Here is a 19,071-nt window from a genome sequence, read left to right on the forward strand (position 1 = left end):
CAGTACATTTGCGAATACATCATAATTTGCCGGAAGGCTACGCTCTATATAATCCTCTCCACTGCATTTTTGCCATTTACTATGCACATACATCATTATTAAATACATATATTCACGACAATAATCTGACAGAAAGAAATGAATTTGTCGTTTGCATGCTTATACGAGGCTGGCTCGACGCTGTCTGTAGATGGCTTTCTGTTTTACAAGGACACGCAAGTTTGCCTTCCTGCTTTACATTCAAGTCCATGGTAACTAAATTGCTTGATTATCCGCTCTCCTAAGTTATGAGTCAATGTATCAATTGGACAGGAAGAAATCTGTAAGCAATCCTCTCCTACTGGGGAAAACGGCGCAATACGAGAAGAGAAAAGAGAGAAGTGATTGCCCATTCGGTGTGATTGAAGTCGCCTTCGAAGTTAGAATTGCGACCTCTTTTTCCAACCTTTCTTTTCCTCAGAAAGTTGGGTCTTAAATTTGGGCAATATAACGTCGCATGAGTGGGCGTTCAGAGGATGAGATTTCTGAAAAGGTCACCCGTGGTAGACGCTAGAAAAGTGACCTTGGCCGAACTAGTTTCCCTGGCCTTATTCACATGGCGTGGATCTGTACATACTCGCACTGCCAAGCAGATTTAGTCCATGGTCAGTGAGGCCAGATAATTTAGTTCGTCTGGGCCATCTTCAGTAAGACCTCGTTAATCCGGACACCGATAAACCGGACTTTGCTTAATCTGGACAGGCACAAGGCAAAAAAAAAAAAGAAAATAAGCAGAATGCAAGGTAAATGTGGCTAGAAGTCAACAAGAGAACTTCCCAAAGAATAGGCAGTCAACCACTGATGAAATTCTGTTTCCCGCAGACTTTGTACTGTACTGTATAGTGTATTTAGGCCTGTGCCCTTTCAATACACCATAATAAACGTGTTTTGTTGCTATAAACAGAGTTTTAATGCACTTTCTACTGTTCTTTTAGGTTATTTCAGATAATCCGGACTTTCGTTAAACCGGTCTACTTACCCACCACATTAGTCCGGATTAACGAGGTTTTACTGTACTCTGTCCCAGAAATCTGAGGAGCAAGGACGCGTATAACGGCATAGAAGGGGAGAAAGCGAAAGGGTGAAGCGAAGCAGTGCGCACTGCTGCTAACATCTGGTAGCTGCAGCTGCATTTACCTCTTCATGTACTCACTTCACCTCTCACGCACTCATTGGTCGAGTCCTTGCGAGTCACCACTTTTGCAGAGCCTTCTTTTCGGTCACTTGCTCCAGAGACTCCCGGGATAGGGTTATGGTGGACGAATTTCAGGTGGGCTTTGATTTGGTGGGCATAGATACCAAAATTATGAATTCTCCATCTTGCCAACCTCCGTGGAGAAGTGGTTAGCACAGCGCGTTACGACGCCAGAGGTTCTGGGTTCGATTCTTGGTTTCGGCATGGGTGGGTGTCCCTTCATGAATTTCAGTATGTTACCATTCATCCTCATCATTGGGGTTAGCCAAAAGTGGCAGAAAAGTGACGCTAAATAACAAATCAAAATGAATCCCTGTCTTCCTTTCTTTCTCCGCCCTTTCTCTCTTCCCGCATGTGTTTCATCACCTACTTCATTCGTTATTTCTTTCTCTATTTTCTTCTATTTCTATACGTTCTTATCTATTTTCGCCCTTTGTGTCTCTCTCCCTTGTGTCTCTATATTATTTATATGTCTCTCTTTTCACTCTTCTCTATCTACGTTCTATTTATTTATTTCTTCGACAGTCCCTCTATCTTTCCTTTTTCATCTGTTTCAGTACCTATTTCTCTCTCACTTTCTTGTACTGGTAATACCATAGCCTCGTAATTAAGGGGTTCCGGGTTCGATACCCGGTGGAGGTACAGTAACCGGCAATAAAAATGGGACACCTAGATCCTGAAATACAATACTCTCTTCTCTGCAAGGTGTTGTGTGTGTTGCATAATTCTCGGCGATAAGTGTATTTTAATAGCAAATTTTAAATGGCAATTTCTACCACCGCCGTGGAGTTAGGCAACACACATAACGTTTTACAGGGAAGCGAGTATTCCAGGATCTAGGTGTCCCATTTTTATTGCCGGTGAGTGTACATAGTTAATCGGATAATACTTTAAACTGTAGTTCCAGTCCTGATTAGTCTATATGTACATAAAGTGGACTTAAAACATGTCGACGTCAACGTGCCTAGCCAAGGATGTGACTGTGTGTGTGACGGAGGGGAGGCAGTAGTCAACGCAACGTAAACATGCAAAAGGTTTCCACGTTACCTCCAAAAGAAATAGTAAAAAAAGTAGGCAAAGAGAGTAGAAAGAAGAGAAAAGAAGAACCCAGATGTTTTGGAACTTTGAAGCTCTCCGTTCCTTCGTATGACCCGGAGTTCCGATTTTTTTCTCCTTTTGTCATCTCTTACTTTGGGCGAAAGGCGGCCATTCATTTCCCTTCAAAGCACGGCCTTCCCTTGACGGATGCGCGAGCGTACATCCCATGCGTCGCGTACGATGCTAAAGGAAAGGGATCAGTCCCGGACAGAGAAATTGATGGGGGCTTCAGTCTGACGTCAACCTTGCCATATATTACGTGGACGGTGGCTCGTGAAGAGGCAGACAGAAAGAGCCTGAATGGGGGGGAGGTGAATTACGAAAACAAAGTTCTCTGATACTTTTCAAGACCATCTTCTCATCTCTCTTCTATTTCCTTTGTACAAAAGGGCTTAAAACAAACTTTTGCCTTTGACTGTACATCCAGGTACATTTCCGAGGTTTGTGCTTACATGCATAAAAAATTTGAGCAAATATCTGATCATAAAAATCGTAAGGGTGAAAGAAAAATTATCAAGTTTTCCTGCCAGTTACGCATGGATTATTTGGAAAACGTTTTCTACTAGTGCTTTGAAAAGTCGAAAATAGTTCTTTAAATGACATTTCATAAAAATGGTTTTGGAAAAAATAAGTTTTTTTCCTGTAAAACCGAATAGCCTTAGTTTCTACTGTGATAAACTAATTTATCGTAGTGTCCATGCAGATTCTGTAATCATGACGAATTTTGAAGCTGGCACAGGGTGTGAAATTACAGTGACACATTTATGATAATTTCTCAAGGGGGGCTTTTGTAAAGCAATGCTTGGTGTTGCACAGTGTTCTACAAATCCTGGAGTGTTAGGATTGAGTATTTGAAAAGTGATAGATGTTTATTTCTGCATCTGGTTTATAAATTCACCATTCATGTTCATCATATTTCATTTCAATTCATCATTTCTGAGAAAAGGCACATCTTAAATGATGTGGCACATAACCCACTTCTCATTTGAAAATCTGGAGGTAATTACAAGATGGCGGCTTTCAAGATGGCCACTATGATGCACACGAGCCCCATCTGTTGTACTTCCATCCACATTACCCATATCCGAAGTTTCATCGTCCTCCGTCAAGCTGTTTTCACTAGACTTTTGACTCACCCTGTAGATTAAACTAGTGATGTAGAAAAGTGACCTGAAATAACATGAAATACAAGTTAACAACCGATGATAACCACAATGATTTTTTGGGCTTGGAAACATTTCTACGGAGCCTCAGTAACTCTAATCGTGTGATTGGACGAACCCAATCGTGAAAACTGAAGTAAATAGAAGCATGTGTGAAACTATGCATGGGTTTAATATCAGTTTTCGCTTTGGATGCGTTCACTTTATCGGTAATTTTTATGTGTTGATGATTCGCGTTAGCTACCCCTTTCGAAATGGATCAAAAACGACCTTCAAGGAAACTTCCTCGTTCGCGTTCAACTTTGTAGCCGTCATCCCTATGTTGCCACTGGACTCGGTCCATTTAGCGCATGCGCACTTACATCTACGGTCCATTTAGCGCATGCGCACTTACATCTACGGTCTTGATGAAAGCAGAGGTCTGTAGAGGCAATACAAAGCTAATTTTGACTGTTTCGTACATTCTGGATTACATGTTGATTATAAACACATCTTCTTTTCAAAATATATCCTCAATATTATGCAAAAATAGCTCAGAAAATATTGAAGAGCGAGTTAGAAATATGGAAATTGGTGACATGGATCTTGATGTGATGTGCATATTGTTGATTAGTCTTGAAAATAGCCTCTTTTCGTAAACAATTGAAATGAAACTATCGAAACAACTTTATATAAGAAAAAATCGAATACTTGTTTGGTACTATATTGTACACTTACAGGTAGTACAAATCGGTAATTGCTTCTTGAAGGCCAACGAGGCTCTGGCGTCTGGATCTACGGTCTGTATAATTCTCTGTAGGGCTGTGCTGACTTACGTTTGTCCTTGTATGTGCTGAATTTCCCTTTAGAGCCTTGACTTTTTACCTAGGTACGGATATTTTAGTCCTCGTAGACAGTAAAGTTTTTGTTCTTGTTTATTAGTGAATGAATTAATTACTTTTAAAAATGGAGTGAGGAAGTTTCTAAGAGACATTTTCTTTTCTCTTTTGGGGTCTACTCTCAATTTTGTTTTACTTAAGGGGTTTATCCCCCGTACAAAGCGACGGGCCGAAATAGTTTATGTGCTGAAGTGCCCATAATATGCAAATCAATCAATGAATATAAATGATTTTTAAATGTTTGTATGCAGAACGTTAGCACATAACTATCATATGTAAAACAATTTAGTGTGTCCGTGCCCGAATATCCAAAAGTATCTTTCGCTGCAAGAAACGGACAACAATAGACAAAACAGCGAGGAAATAAATAGAGATGTCATGTTCTGTCTTATGATATTCCTGGTCACGTTACTGAAAAATGATTGTTACTCAGTGGCGGCGATTGGGTTCCAAAACCGGGAGGAAAGGTGTGTGGGGGCAAATACAGTATATTTCCCTTTGTAAATAAGGTTTAGCATAGTGGTGAAAAGTGAGGGGCAACTGCTTCTGATGCTTCAAAATCATATTCTTTTGTCTTTCAGTGCTGCGGAGAGCCTTCTCGATGTTCGACTCGGGAAAGACGGGTAAAATTGAAAATGAGAAGGTGAGAACCATTCTCAACATCCTGGGTCACACTTTCGACGAACTGGTGTTGGAGGCATTGCTGGAGAAGGAAGACAAAGCAGGTAAAATAAACCAAATTATTCATGCGTACTTACAATAATATAAATAAGAGCAAGGGTGTGACGAGAGGTAAGGACTTTATGGGTTTAAATCCTACTTTTGAAGAAAATAGTGCTAGTGATATATTGCAATATTGCAAAACTCAGTTTCTTTCGTATAGATGGAGTAGAATGGTTATGAAAACAGCTGACTACTGTGTTCTAATGAAAACTTTCTTACATATTAAACCTTCCTAAGTAGTAAGAATGTAACACGAAAAGATCACCAGTTGCCATGAAAAGCAAGTGAAAACTAATTTGATTTTGTCCTGCAAGTAACGGAGAAAATATAATCACATAATAATACTTTGTTGAATCAACCATGTTCGCCTCAACGTTAGAAAATTATTTCAGAACTGCGCGTGTGTGTGGGAGGGGGGGTGTCTGTGTGTGTGTGTTAAACATTACTGAAATAATAATAATAATAATAATAATAATAGAGCATATCCCTGATACAGGTGATGATTAATTTGTCGTCAGAAAGAAATACATGTATGCAGTGGCGGAGATTGGGTTCCAAAACTAGGGGGACAAGGTGCAAAGAGGTGGGGCAAGGACAGTTTACATTCCCTTGGTACATACGGTTTAGCATAGTGCGGGGGCAAAATTGGCAAAAAGTAGAGGGGCAACTGTCCCCCCTTTCCTCCACTATCGCCGCCAGTGCATGTATGTATACTTTCATACGTTGCAAGAAATTCATATATAATAGATAGGAACAAGAACTTTATTTTATTTTACCCTAAAATTCGATGTTATTTTTTACTGCAATTCGGTGTAATTTTTCGCGGTTTAGAGCAAAATTTGGTGTTATTAAAGTCTGTGTCATTTTTACATGAATTTTGACTGTTCCTTCTATGCTTAAGATTTTCACATTGTTTTAGTTCTGGAAAATTGAGAGAATGGCTTTACCTTTGTGAGAAATGGCCAAATCTCTTCAATTTCGAAAACTATTTCATCTAATCAGCCACTAAACATGAAATGTTTATTGAATGATAACACCCAAATTCTTGAACACAATCGCACACATTTCCCTTACAATGCAAAGATATCCCTCTGCGACCAAAAAATACCGTTTTGTGTACACACACACACATGAACGCCCCACCCCCCGAAACATAACAGGTGCTTCTCCGTGGTAATTTTCTCGTTCCTACGAAATGTCCCTTCTGGGAAGATCCCCTCGAGCGAATTCTATTTGAGGATGAGGTTAAGCACTGTCAGTTGTGTGCCAAATGCAATAACTGAAGCGTGACAATCTCTTTGGAATCGAACTATCACCAGCTAAACTACAAATGACAGTTTTCATAGCACTTCCAGGTAGTTCTTTTTGAATAGAAGAAGTGTTATTCCCAGTTTATATTTCATATTTAGTGCAAAACTTTGGTGTTATTCTGAAAAATTGCATAATTCGCGTTATTTCGTGATTCCGAAACACCAAAACTTGCCTCCTTTACCTACCCAAATACATTTTAAACACTTTATTATGCTTTCCTCAACTTTTCGGTGTTATTGTTAAAACGAAAACTTCAGTTCACTAACAATAGAATATTACCTGTTGACCTTCACACAGAATTATTACAAATATTAATACATCATCGTGCATGAATAAAGTATTGAGTCAAGGGATAAGAAATGTGGTACGCATAACGTATGATTATAAATGCAAAGGAGAAATGCTATAAATGGGGAAAGAATGGATTTTGAGAGTCAAAGGTAAAGTTTGGTTTCTATAGTTACGTAGATGAAATTGTAATCAAGAATTCAAATTTTGAAAGATGATCGACCAAGCATTAATTCAAAATTGGATAATTTCATATACATTGACCCTATTTCCATTTATGAAAAATTGCTAACATTCACAGACTCATTGAAGCGGTTATGTGGGTCAGGACCATCTTGTTGAACGTATGTGAATAAAATTATTTCGCTGTATTTCCCAACTCACAATGGCATTGAAAATATTTTCTCGGCACCTGAACCGCTCCCTTAAGACCTTTTATGACCTTGTAGGTCATCTTTTTTAAAAAAGGTAAATTTATACTGATTTTTATTGGAGAAGTTTTAAGTCATCAACTTCCCAGCCCTAGCAATATTACAGAGTGGTTGTCCAACGAACAAGATATTGAGGTGGTTTTACTGTGCCAAGGTGTGCTCATTGTGTGGCGTTCGCTCAGTCCAACGCGGCATGGTTGTTTGCCCGTGCGGTTTTCGCATACAAACTCTGTATGACTTGGGGCAGCTTTGGCGGTTGCAACGCCAGGCCTCGTGGTTTTGTCTAAGTGAAACTGAACCACATCAAACCGTGGCGAATTAGTCGGAGAGAGCTCCCGATGACGTCAAGAGCGAATGATTGACGCCCTAAGTTTTTGTGTACTGGAGTAGCAACACGAAGAAGACACAGTTAGCTACAGAGTGTTTCAAATCTCTCGTGACCTTAACTTTGGTCACTTATAGTACGAAAACTCTAATAAAAAAATAAAAAATGAAAAAAATGAAAAATGCACCTGGTTTTCTGTATTAGGAAATCTCATTTATTGATACGTTTTAAATACTTTTGATCGACAGTTTCTGCATTCTATACAGAAAATTCTATAATGTAACGATCAATTTTAGGATTGCATTACTTTTGAAACACTGTAGTTCGTCCTCAGATTAATACTAGTGGATTGATTGATTTGGTTTATTTTACTTCGCTTTTTGTGCCACTTTTGTCTAATTTGCGAAGATGGGGATGAGTGATGACATGATGAAATTGATGAATTGACACTCACAAACATCCATGCCGAAGCCGGGATTCGAACTCGGGACCCCTGGCGATGTAACGCGATGTGCTAACCACAACTCTACGGGGGGCGGCCAATAATACTAATGGATTATGATAACATTCTTATCTTCTCTCATATTCGTCAAGGTAAATGCAATCTCGACTATATAACTGACCATCATTCCTAATTTTATTCAGATGCATCTCAACATTGTGCAGTCACGGATACTTCTGGGTTGATACGACCCCATTAAAATCAATGCGATTGTTACAACCCAGATGTGTCCGTGACTGTACTTCCACCTACGCTTTGATCCATATCTCTCTCACCACAAGCTTTCCTCAACAATGATCCCATTTAATTCCTAAGCCATACTTTCTACCGAAGTTTTCTAGTTTTAATAATTCTAATATTTGGAACTTGACACAGATTATGTCAGTTTACAATTATGTAACCCCAGGTTTCTTCACATTTTTTTGGGTAAGGATTGTAGTATTGAAAGAAACTACCACATGTCGCCAGAGAGTCTAAGCGGCAATTCAGGTGATCCGATCGGCGTCTCCTTGTCAAGCACGAATTATACTACTACCTAGCATTGTATGGGCGTTGACACAGGGTGGGCTGTACCCCCAGTGAAATAGTTTGATCCCACCTACCTACCCACCAAAACATCCCACTTTTAATCATGTTTCTTGCGCACAGAGAGATAAAGAATTACATCGAAAAAGAGAAAAATAGTGCAAGAAAGACAGAATGGAAGAGATTAGAGAAACATGAATACATATATATATAAGGAGAATGAGAAAAGGAAAAGAGAGAAATATAAAAATGAAGAGAGAGAAAATGTACAGTAATATAGAAATAATGAGAGAAAGATAGAGAAATATAAGAAGAAAAACAGAGAAAGAGAAAGGAAGCTAGAAACAAAGAAAGAGGGAAAGAAAAAGAATCAAGAAGAAAAGAAGAGAAAGAGAAAGGAAGATGGAAATAAAGAAAGAGGAAAAGGAAACATAAGAAGAAAAGGAAAGAAAGAGAAAAAATATGGAAATAAAGAAAGAGGGAAAGGAAAAGAAACATAAGAAGAAAAGGAGATAAAGAGAAAGGAAGATGGAAATAAAGAAAGAGGGAAAAGATAAGAAACGTAAGAAGAAGAGGAGAGATAGAGAAAGGAAGATGGAAATAAAATGCTTCACACACAAGCATGCACAAAGGCGCGTTCCTCCATTGCAGGAAATAATTATACGGAACACAGACGCAAGACAAGTACCAGAGGCGCCGAATTAATGTTTGACGACCCTTTCCAGTTCTTCCGTGGACGTCAAGCGAAGTTAGAAGGTAACAACACAGTACAGGCGCTATTAAATTTGAGCCACTCTGTGTTAAGTGAACGAGCGAAATTATTTAGCACACCCTGCGAGTTGTGCCGTGGAGCTAGAAATGGAAATTTTGTCGAGGTGAGAGCCAACCCTTTTCCCGTGCCTCAGCCCTGACATTACTCGCCATTTTGTCGCCGCTAGCGAAAACGCTGAAGTAACAACTGTCCGTCGGACCTCGAAATTACTTCATCGCTTTGCAGAACACGACAAGGTTCAAGTTTGAGCTTTAAGTCTACTTTATGTAGATACATAGATAGGCTAATCGGGACTGGACCTACAGTAAAAGTGGCATCCGAACTACTACAGGGTGTCCGACAAGTCTCGCACCATAGACTACACCACATTGTGCTACGCCTGTGCGGGATTGGCTCGATGACAACTTCCCCGATCGGTGGACAGAACACGGAGGACACAGATGTCGCCTGACCTAAATCTACTTGGATTTGCTTTGTGGGGTTATTTTAGCAACAGGTATACGAAATGAAGATTCGTGATCTGCATCATCTACGAACGCAGATCGAGGAAAAGTGACGTGATATCACAGCCAATACGCTACACCGCATTGGAAATATCATGAAGTTCCGCCTCCAAACATGTTTAGAACTTGAAGGATGTCATATTGAACAAGTTATATGATTTAGAGTATGACGTGGGACTTGTCGGAACCCGGTTTGTGCCTCCACAGGGTAACGAACCCAGGCACAAAAAACAACAGAAACAGGAGGGGTATACCGAGAGATGCAGGTAAAACTTGTATGAACCGGTTTGGTTTTCACAACACGCTACGACGACAAAGGTCCCGGGTTCGGATCCTGGGGTGGGGATGGCTGTTCTTTGTGGATGTTCCTTCATCGATTTCATCATATCATCATTCATCCTCATCTTCGCGATCAGTCAACAGTGGCAGAAAAGGGAAGTAAAATGAACCAAATCAGTCTATCATAAACTGATATCATCAAAGTCTTATCACGTCCATTAAGATACTCTGAGAACACTTGAAGCACAGCAAGAAGTACGACTTCTTCTTTCATCTCGGAGTTCATCTAGAAGTACATTGATTAACTCTGGCATACACGAGATATCGTATTTGTCTAATCGCAAATATGAGGATGAGTGATGATATGATGAAATTGATGAACACTTACAGGAACACCCATGCCCTGGACGGGGTTCGAACCCGGTAAATTGGTGTTGTGACGCGGTGTGCCACTTAAGCTACTCGATATTAGTTTATTTTGAAGATTGAAACTTTACTAATCATATGAAATGGTACAGCCGACCTCCATTGCAAGGTAGTTAGCACAGTGTAGTACGACGTCAGGAGTCCCGAGTTCGAATTCCAGCCTGAACATGGGTGTTCTTTGTGAAGTCCCTTCATCAATATTATCATATCATCACTCATCTCATCTTAGCGAAACGTTCGTGAAAAACCAAGTCCAATCAAATAAAATTGTAATTTTATAATGCAACGAAAGAGACACCTGTTTTGAGACAAGCATTACAGCATTACAAAATTAATAATTTTAACTTCATACGTTGCCACTTGTGAAACCACAGTCACCTGCAAGTTTTTATTATTATGTCTGCCAGGTCATTGAACACTTTCACTACGTTCACGTTCAAAGTGCTCGAGAAGGGGATAGATATTCATGGCACTTGCCAACATCTCAGTAGTAGGCTAATGGAGTTGATTTCTACCTCCTTAGTGGTCTTTGGTCTACTTTCAAACACCTCACTTTGCTTTCCTGGTTTCTCTACACAGGAGGTAATCAGAAACAATTAAATCATGTGGCTTAGCAGCAACTGCACAATATTTTTTTTTAAGAATGTCGTAACAACAACTTCATGATAGAATCCATTCAATCAATCCGAGTTTTGAAAATGGTGTACGTTTGTGAAAAAATGAGAGTCAACAAGTGTTACCAACACCATGAGGGAAAAGTTCCCGTAGCAAACAAAATCGCTAGATTTATTGAAACAAGATGATACGTATTCTTAGCTTAGAACTTCTAATAAAATCTTCTAAATCTATACTTTGTTTACACAGAATAACTGTGGCTTCTGCTAGTTCACAGATTATAATTGCTCTCTGAGATTTGGTCAAGTTGCTAGTCTGTGCATTTAAGCTTGGATGTTCACTTGTTTGTTCATGCATGCAGTGTCTTAAAGGAGCAAAAGCGCCATCTACACATCAAGTGTTTATTTATGACATTTTTATATCTCTACTGAAATGAATCAAAGTACGAGACACAATAATCTAGAGCTTTGTAATTCTAGATGCTAACAGCGCTATAATAAAAATATAGTATTATAATAACAATTAAATGTTTGCTATCTTCATCTATATCTTCCACAATCAACCCCAAATTCCGCTTATTTTTAATCATGCGGCCTTCATGCTCTAGAAATTATTGTAATTTTGGTGTTCTTTGTGAATGTTCCTTCTATTTCTACTATTTCAGCAAAAGTGATTGATCTAAACAGATATCTTACCTAGTCCCCAGTATAATCCATACTCATATATATATAATTACATTAAATGACAGTGCAATCCTCCTGGAATTAGATCCTATATTTAACTAGCTTTTAATACAATAGAACAACATAACTTATATGAGTTCATGTTGCTATTCTGTACTGCATAAACAACCTTAGAACTCTCTCTTCTCATAACATAGGTTCTCTGCTAGTTCACTTTCTGCACCCCTAGACTCAATATTGTACCTGATCTCCACAAACTACTCAGCAAAATCTATCCATTATTGTTCCTCGCTTCTTTCTCTGAAAGAGGTTTTGTTTACTGTGCCTTTGGGTATTCGATCACTTACAATGCTCTACACATTACATAGAAATTATAGTCATACAATATTTCCTTACAAATGTATTGACCCTAACTACATTACTTACTTCAACAATGTTTTCTAGTTTCACATACTATATAATTATTCAAGTGCTGCCATCTATAAACTTCTCCGCCAACCTCCGCGGCGGAATTATTAGCCCAGCGAAGGGGATGGGGGGACCACACAGAGACGTCCCCCTTGATAGCGCAAAAAACCTTACTTGTAATTACATAAGCGTGACTGAGTTTTTTATAGTCTACTTTATTCATATATATTAAAATCGGGACTCGACCTACAGTTTAAAGTGGGATCCGAACCACTATGTGTCTGCACCGGGCGCGTGGTTATTTTTTTTAGAAAGAGTTGGACTTATTGATTGTTGAATTAATAAGTTACTGCTGTATAACGTACTAAGTATATTGCAAAACCATGTAGCAAATTTAAGCTAAGAGATTACTATTATTTTTATATCATTATGCAGGTATTAAATAAACACATACATATAATAAACGTGTTCTTTAACAGTACTAATGTTCGAAAAATTGCCATTCCTCTGTGACATGCAGTCTTCCTCACAGAAACGGACCATATGCACATATGCAATAACTGCGCTACACAAAGTGTAATAACGGATTCTGGCTAAGGGAGACAAAGTCGTTACAGATCAGTCGTTTTCATGTAAAGAAATCACTGTTGTTTAGTGTAACATCTGAATAAATACCGGTACTTGTTCAGGATTTGAACCCTGTCTCTCGTAACCAAAGGGTCTCTAGTTCGATTACAAGGAGCAACTGAAAAATTACTAAGAGGTTAAAGTTGACTTGAGTTAAGAACTATTATCTGAACAAGTAATTTGCATAATTCCAGTATTGCACTAATTTCTCTGCCCCTTTCCTGCAGGGGTGGGATTTCTGACGTTCGAAGCCTTCTGCCGAGTGGCCATGCATTTCCTGGAGGACGAAGACGCAGAAGTTATGCAGAAAGAATTGAAGGAGGCCTTCAGATTATACGACAAGGAAGGTGGGTATTATGTATACATTAGTATACATTCAGCAAATTAGCCGGCCCCGGCCTAGAGCAGTTAGCACATCGCGCTAAGACGCCAGGATCCCAGGTTCGAATCCTGGCTTGGATGTTTCTGAGTGTCCATTCATCAATTTCATCATATCATCACCCATCCATATCTTCGCAAATTAGCCAAAACTGGCACAAAAAGCGAAGTAAAATAAAGCAAATCAATCAATCATTCAGCAATTGAAGACTGAAATTGGTAAACGCTGTAAGTGCCAGAATAATTCAAACACCGCTTTCCACGTTAAACTGTGAAATGTGCCATGCTTTATAATGTGGTAAACGTGAAATGTGGCTGGTAGCCCTCTAAGTAGTAAAAAGGGCGTGTAAAGAGGTCACTAGTGTGCACGTTCTTACGGGCTGATGTGCGGAAGGATGCGATTTCCCAACACTTTCGCTTTTGGCACTTACAACGTTTACCACTTTTAGTCCTCAATTAGATTTTGAAGGGAGAAATTTGGTGGTGCACTTCACTTAGATATACAGCGTGTAACAAAAGTCCGGGAACACTTTAAAGAAATTATTGTAGCCAAACGAGTAGCATTACAAAGTAACAAAGTACATCATTTCAAAGAGTAAAGTTGTAAGTTTTTTTCAACAACACTCACTTTACCAACACTCTATGTGGGAACCATGAGTGACCCAACAAATGTCGACGCGATAATCAATAGGGAACGGAAGTTTAGTTAAATAAATGTGTTTTTTTTTCTGCGATAAGACAGAGACCCTAGTTTTTCCCAAAATTCTGATCATAGCCTTATATGTCAACACAGCAAATTTTATTTTACATAAAAACACACATTTTCCAGTTTTCCGTATGTAAATACATATTTTGCGAATTTTCATTTTAAATAAATAAAATCGTTCATTGTCTTCAGCTACCTCAAAATCCTCGAAGGAAAAAAAGTTTATTCTCCGCACCTCTTTCATATCGAGAGTGTTAGGTTTGTTTTGTCTTTGAACACGCTCGCTGGCAGACTTCTGGTGCCTCGCCTACGATCCTATTGGGGGGAAAATATTACCCCCACTGGATCTAACGCACAAGTGCTAATGTCTAAATGTACAAATATTTTTGGGAAAAACCAAGGTTTTCAAACTTTGTGCCAAATTGCATGTGTTTTGGAAGGAGGTGAAGCAGAGGAATCTTTGGGAAACTTCAGCGTTAGTGACATTTCGTGCTTCAAATATGCAAGAATTGTTTCTTGTGACGTGGAGCGATCTCTCTCACAATATAAGATGCTTTTTAGAGATAATCGTCACAGATTTACAATGGAGAATTTGTATAAAACTCTGGTGATCCACTGCAACTCTTCCAAAAAATAGCTCACTAAGGAGTAAGCATTTAGAAACTGATTTCAGGTGTTTAAAATGCATGTAATACTTTGTTTTTGTTACCAAATGTTTTTATATTTTGTCACATATTTTCCTGTTTTTATCACATATTTTCAACATTTATGAGACATAAAAAATAAATATTTCTGGTTTTTTTAGCACATAAAGTTCCGTTCCCTAATAATCAAACTCTTCCCACACACGGCCCAACATGTCTTCCGAGACTGTGGCTGTTACTTGTTCAATTCTCCTTTTGAGTTCCACAACATCAAGTGGAAGAGGAGGGACATATACATGGTCCTTTACATAACCTCATAAAAAAAATCATCCGTTGCACTCTTTGTTTTGTTAAATTCTAGCCTTCTCAGCTCCAGAAAGCTCCATCTTGATTATGACACCACCTAGCGACCATATATAGAACTACATGTAAAACCTGCAATGAGGAAAAAACTTATAACTTTACTCTTTGAAATGATGTGATGTGATTAATTTCGAGGATAAGACGATGAAACAATTTTTCTTTAAAACCACGTGATCCGAAAAACGTACTTGCCTAGTATCTCTTATATTAACATGTCCGGTTTTGGGCTTTTGGGGAAACAAATTCTGACTTTTACATGCTGTATATACTAATGGATATTATTTTTTTGTTAAATTTGTAGTTTTTGTAAATAAATGTGAAAATGTCCATACTGTATTTCTTTATAGAGCTTTGCAGAGATCTGTTCTAAGTAAGAGAAAGTAAAGTATTTAAATAAATTATTACAATTCCTTTATAGAAGAAGTGTCTACGTTGACTTGTTCTGCCTTTTGACTCCCCATACCAATCAAAATAAGTAAAACTCGATTTTATTTTTACAAAAATACTTAACTTGACCATCTGAAACAGGAAATGACTTCGGCGTTATTGTTACCTAAAATAAGAAATATCTTAGTGCAAATCCACAATTAAATCCAGATGATTCATAACGAACAATACGGAAACGTGGGGAAGGGAATGTTGGTATTTACCAGTAATGTCTTCCTTCAGGAAAAAAAAGTCTCGCACGTCAATCAAGGAATAGTCTAAAAGCATTTAGCGATATTGTTAACCTTTGAAGTTAGAATTTCAAAATGGTAGCTTATTTTTTTGGATAGATATTTGCTTTGGAAAACATTTCTGCACGGTAGAAATTGACTTTTCTATCTTTCGTTTCAGTCGTTTCGAAACACACGAAGGGGGGAGGGGGGATGCGTTACATCGTTTTTGCACTTGACACCACCAATCCTAAATACAGTCCTGATTACTAATAAGTAGGGCTAAGATTTTTCAGACCTAAAAATCACCAAAATATGCAAAATAAAATATGCTCTTATGACCTAAAATTTTACAAAATATGCACTATAATTTGATTTTATTAAAAAATTAGAAAACCTAGACTGTTTCAAACATTAATATCTAAGTTATGCTGAAATATTTTCATATACATACTATTTTTAGTTCACTTTATGGGCCCTGATGAGTTGAAATGCACAATGAATACTTTCTCTAAATTTTCAATTAAAAATTAAAAATATTTTGCTGCAGTCCAAAACAAAACCCAAGTGAACATGGCAGTAAGAACAAATCCACTTGGAAAATGACTATATTTCTTGAAAAAGCGAAAATATGCTGCATATGACCGAAAATCCATCAAAATGTGCTTTATCACGCAGAAATGGCCAAATATGCCAAAACATGCCCTTAACAATCACCTTCATTAAATTCTTAACACATCATCCTTACCAAAAAAAATATGCTAAGTCATAACAATCCTAGCACTACTAATAAGAAACCAAATTTGAAGTACAAGATTCGAAATCACGCAAATTTGTACAATTATTATAAGACAAGAAAATATTCTTGAAATGAATTCAACTTACTTTGTCAATATATATAAACACAAATAGAAGACTAAATAGCTCTGCTATACCAACAAAATTTCCCTCCCGGCATAAATTATGACCTCTGAAATTGCGGTAAGATGTGAATTAGGTGAGACACTTAATGAAACGCATTAAGGGGGTGGGGGCTTGATTAATGATCCGATTAAGGACATTCATGCTAAACCACTGATAGATGGAGGACGATAAGTAACGGTGCTCGTTCGCAGGTGACATATTGCCACCTACAGCGTTGGCCTGAGGTTGTCAGATAATAGTCTAGCTACAGAGTAATTTAGTTTCACTACTGAGCGATTATCCACATCCCAATGCAATTCTTCATTGCCTTCCGCTTTTATTTTTTCATTCGAATTCCTGTTTCGACGCTGCAAGCCCTTGGAAAAAAGCAATTTTAAATTATCAGTGTATGCAACCACGAAGCACAAATAATTTCATTTATATTTTTCTCATCTCACTTTGCTGCCACTTTTGGATGATCGCGACGATGAGGGTAAATATTATATAGATGAAATTAGAAAACTAATGTCCAAGTTGGAAACCCTGAGTCTTCGGTTGTGTGAGTAGACCATTCGACTCATTGGGCCACCGAGGTGGCATAACTGAATAGCTGCTAGAAAAACAATATAAATCCTTTTCATTACTTTAGTTCCTATATTGAGACTACACTTGCGTGATGTTAGCAAATATCTTGAATAAAAGCAAACTTTCTTAGTTAACTGTTATACCGTTGAGCTTCATGGTTCGATACAGGGTGTTCTCAAGCTAGAGACTCCCAAATATTCCTCAGCAACTTTCTTATTTACTTATGGAATCCTGTGAGGTCTGTGAATTTGCAAATCTGTCGACAAATTACGAATAAATAGTACTTACTTTCAACAAGATAGTGTAACATATCACCACGAATGAGGGAATTTACATATTTTTGGCGACCATGTAATCTTCAAAAATCTTTTGTCAGCGAGATTACAGTTTTTTTAGTTGAGGTCTTCTTAAGTCCACTTTTTTGCACACTAAGACTAATCGGAACTGGACCTAAGGTTTTAAGTGGGATCAGAACCACTGTGTACTTTCACCGGGAATCGAACCCGGGATCTCTTGATTAGACGGCGACAAAGTTACCATTACGCCATCAGGGAGGCCCACCATATGTTTTTGTGGGGTTTACTGAAGATATGAGTATACGTTATTGCATGGAGTTGTTATCATTCAGAGGTCACACTTATTGTGGGAAGAACTTGTTTTGTGAGATACATCAGTGGGTTTAAGTCCACTTGATGCTTAGATACGGTAATCGGGACTGGACCTACAATTTAAAGTGGGATTGGAAGTACAGATTCCTCCATTAGGAATCGAACCGGGGACCCATTGAATACAAGGCGTCAGTGTTAGCACGATGCCATACGAGAAATCAATATAAGGAATACATGTATGTGAATTTTCATTGTTGAGGAATATTTGCTGTTTCTATAAAATACCATCATGTAATTTTACGTTCAGCATTATCATTGTTGTTGCAACCAATCGAATGGCGCCAAAAATCAATAAGTTATTTCACCGGACTAAATAAGATGTTTCGATAGTTTAAAATGTGAAAGAAGCTTCAGTTGGTGCCAATCGGATGTATTTGTAAAAAATAATTACCTTTGACGTATCGATGCGATAATAGATAGATGTATTAAAGTTGGTTGCTTTATATTTCAGGCAATGGCTACATCCCAACATCAAGTCTACGAGAGATCCTTGCTGCCCTCGATGACCAACTGACTCCTGACCAATTAGATGAAATGATTGCAGAAATTGATACCGATGGCTCCGGGACGGTTGACTTTGACGGTACTTAATATTCTTTCTTTCATTCCTAAGGACATATTTAGGGGGGTCCCAAGGGTCCGGACCCCCCCGAAAGACTTACCAAGTTGTAAAATTAAATATTGAAAATGTACTTTTCAACACAATACTGTACTCAATTGTACTTTAATCGATGATTATTAATTTCCTATGAACTTGGGAGGCAAGGGTTATTGTTATATTTATAATATTTATTATTATTATTATATTTGGATTCTACTGCTTTGAATGACAGTACCAAAGAAGATTTATGCACACTACCACTCACGACAATATGCATAAAATATTAATCAGGAAGGATCTAACATCATTTTTTATTATTCGATAAATACTCAATTCTTTATATATTTGACATTAATTTCCTTGTTTTTATATAAATTTTGGCGATCTTAAGTACACGCAAGCTACAAAATAAATGTATTATATCTATATTCCTACGCTATATTTTTAGATATTCATGTGATAATAAAAATGCAATATTAAAAAAGTACATACTTGTATTTTAATCAATATTAAATTTAATAATAAATTAGTTATTTTAATTTAAACATTTATATTATTATTATTATTTAGACATTTGGTTCGGAACCCCCCCCCCCTTCCCGAAATATATTTCTAGATATGTGCCTGCCGAGTTCGTGTCTTGTTACAGCTCTTTGAGTGTAAAAATGAATGAATGAGCGAGTTAAAATTTGTTCGTGCGTTGGCACGTATGGGCAATTTGCACCCTTCAAAGAATACAAGAGACAATTCCCTTATCGAAAAGCCTTGCCTTAAAA

At 37.9% G+C, this 19,071-nt stretch overlaps 2 protein-coding genes across 2 annotated transcripts in view; one reads left to right on the top strand and one right to left on the bottom strand.

Moving 5' to 3' along the window:
- The window catches only part of LOC145986851 (uncharacterized), a 286,801-nt gene that overhangs the window by 86,406 nt on the left and 181,324 nt on the right, over positions 1 to 19,071 (bottom strand). The gene's annotated exons all lie outside the window — the stretch shown is intronic.
- Positions 1 to 19,071, top strand: part of LOC145987100 (troponin C-like) — a 32,715-nt gene that overhangs the window by 12,249 nt on the left and 1,395 nt on the right. The window contains exons 3-5 of the mRNA XM_083121576.1: positions 4,955 to 5,098; positions 13,019 to 13,138; positions 18,146 to 18,277. Of these exons, the coding sequence (XP_082977702.1) occupies positions 4,955 to 5,098; positions 13,019 to 13,138; positions 18,146 to 18,277 (396 nt within the window). The remainder of the gene's footprint in view (positions 1 to 4,954; positions 5,099 to 13,018; positions 13,139 to 18,145; positions 18,278 to 19,071) is intronic.

This window comes from Lepisma saccharinum, chromosome 4 (assembly GCF_977018435.1).
Source record: "Lepisma saccharinum chromosome 4, izLepSacc3.1, whole genome shotgun sequence".
Taxonomy (NCBI): domain Eukaryota; kingdom Metazoa; phylum Arthropoda; class Insecta; order Zygentoma; family Lepismatidae; genus Lepisma; species Lepisma saccharinum.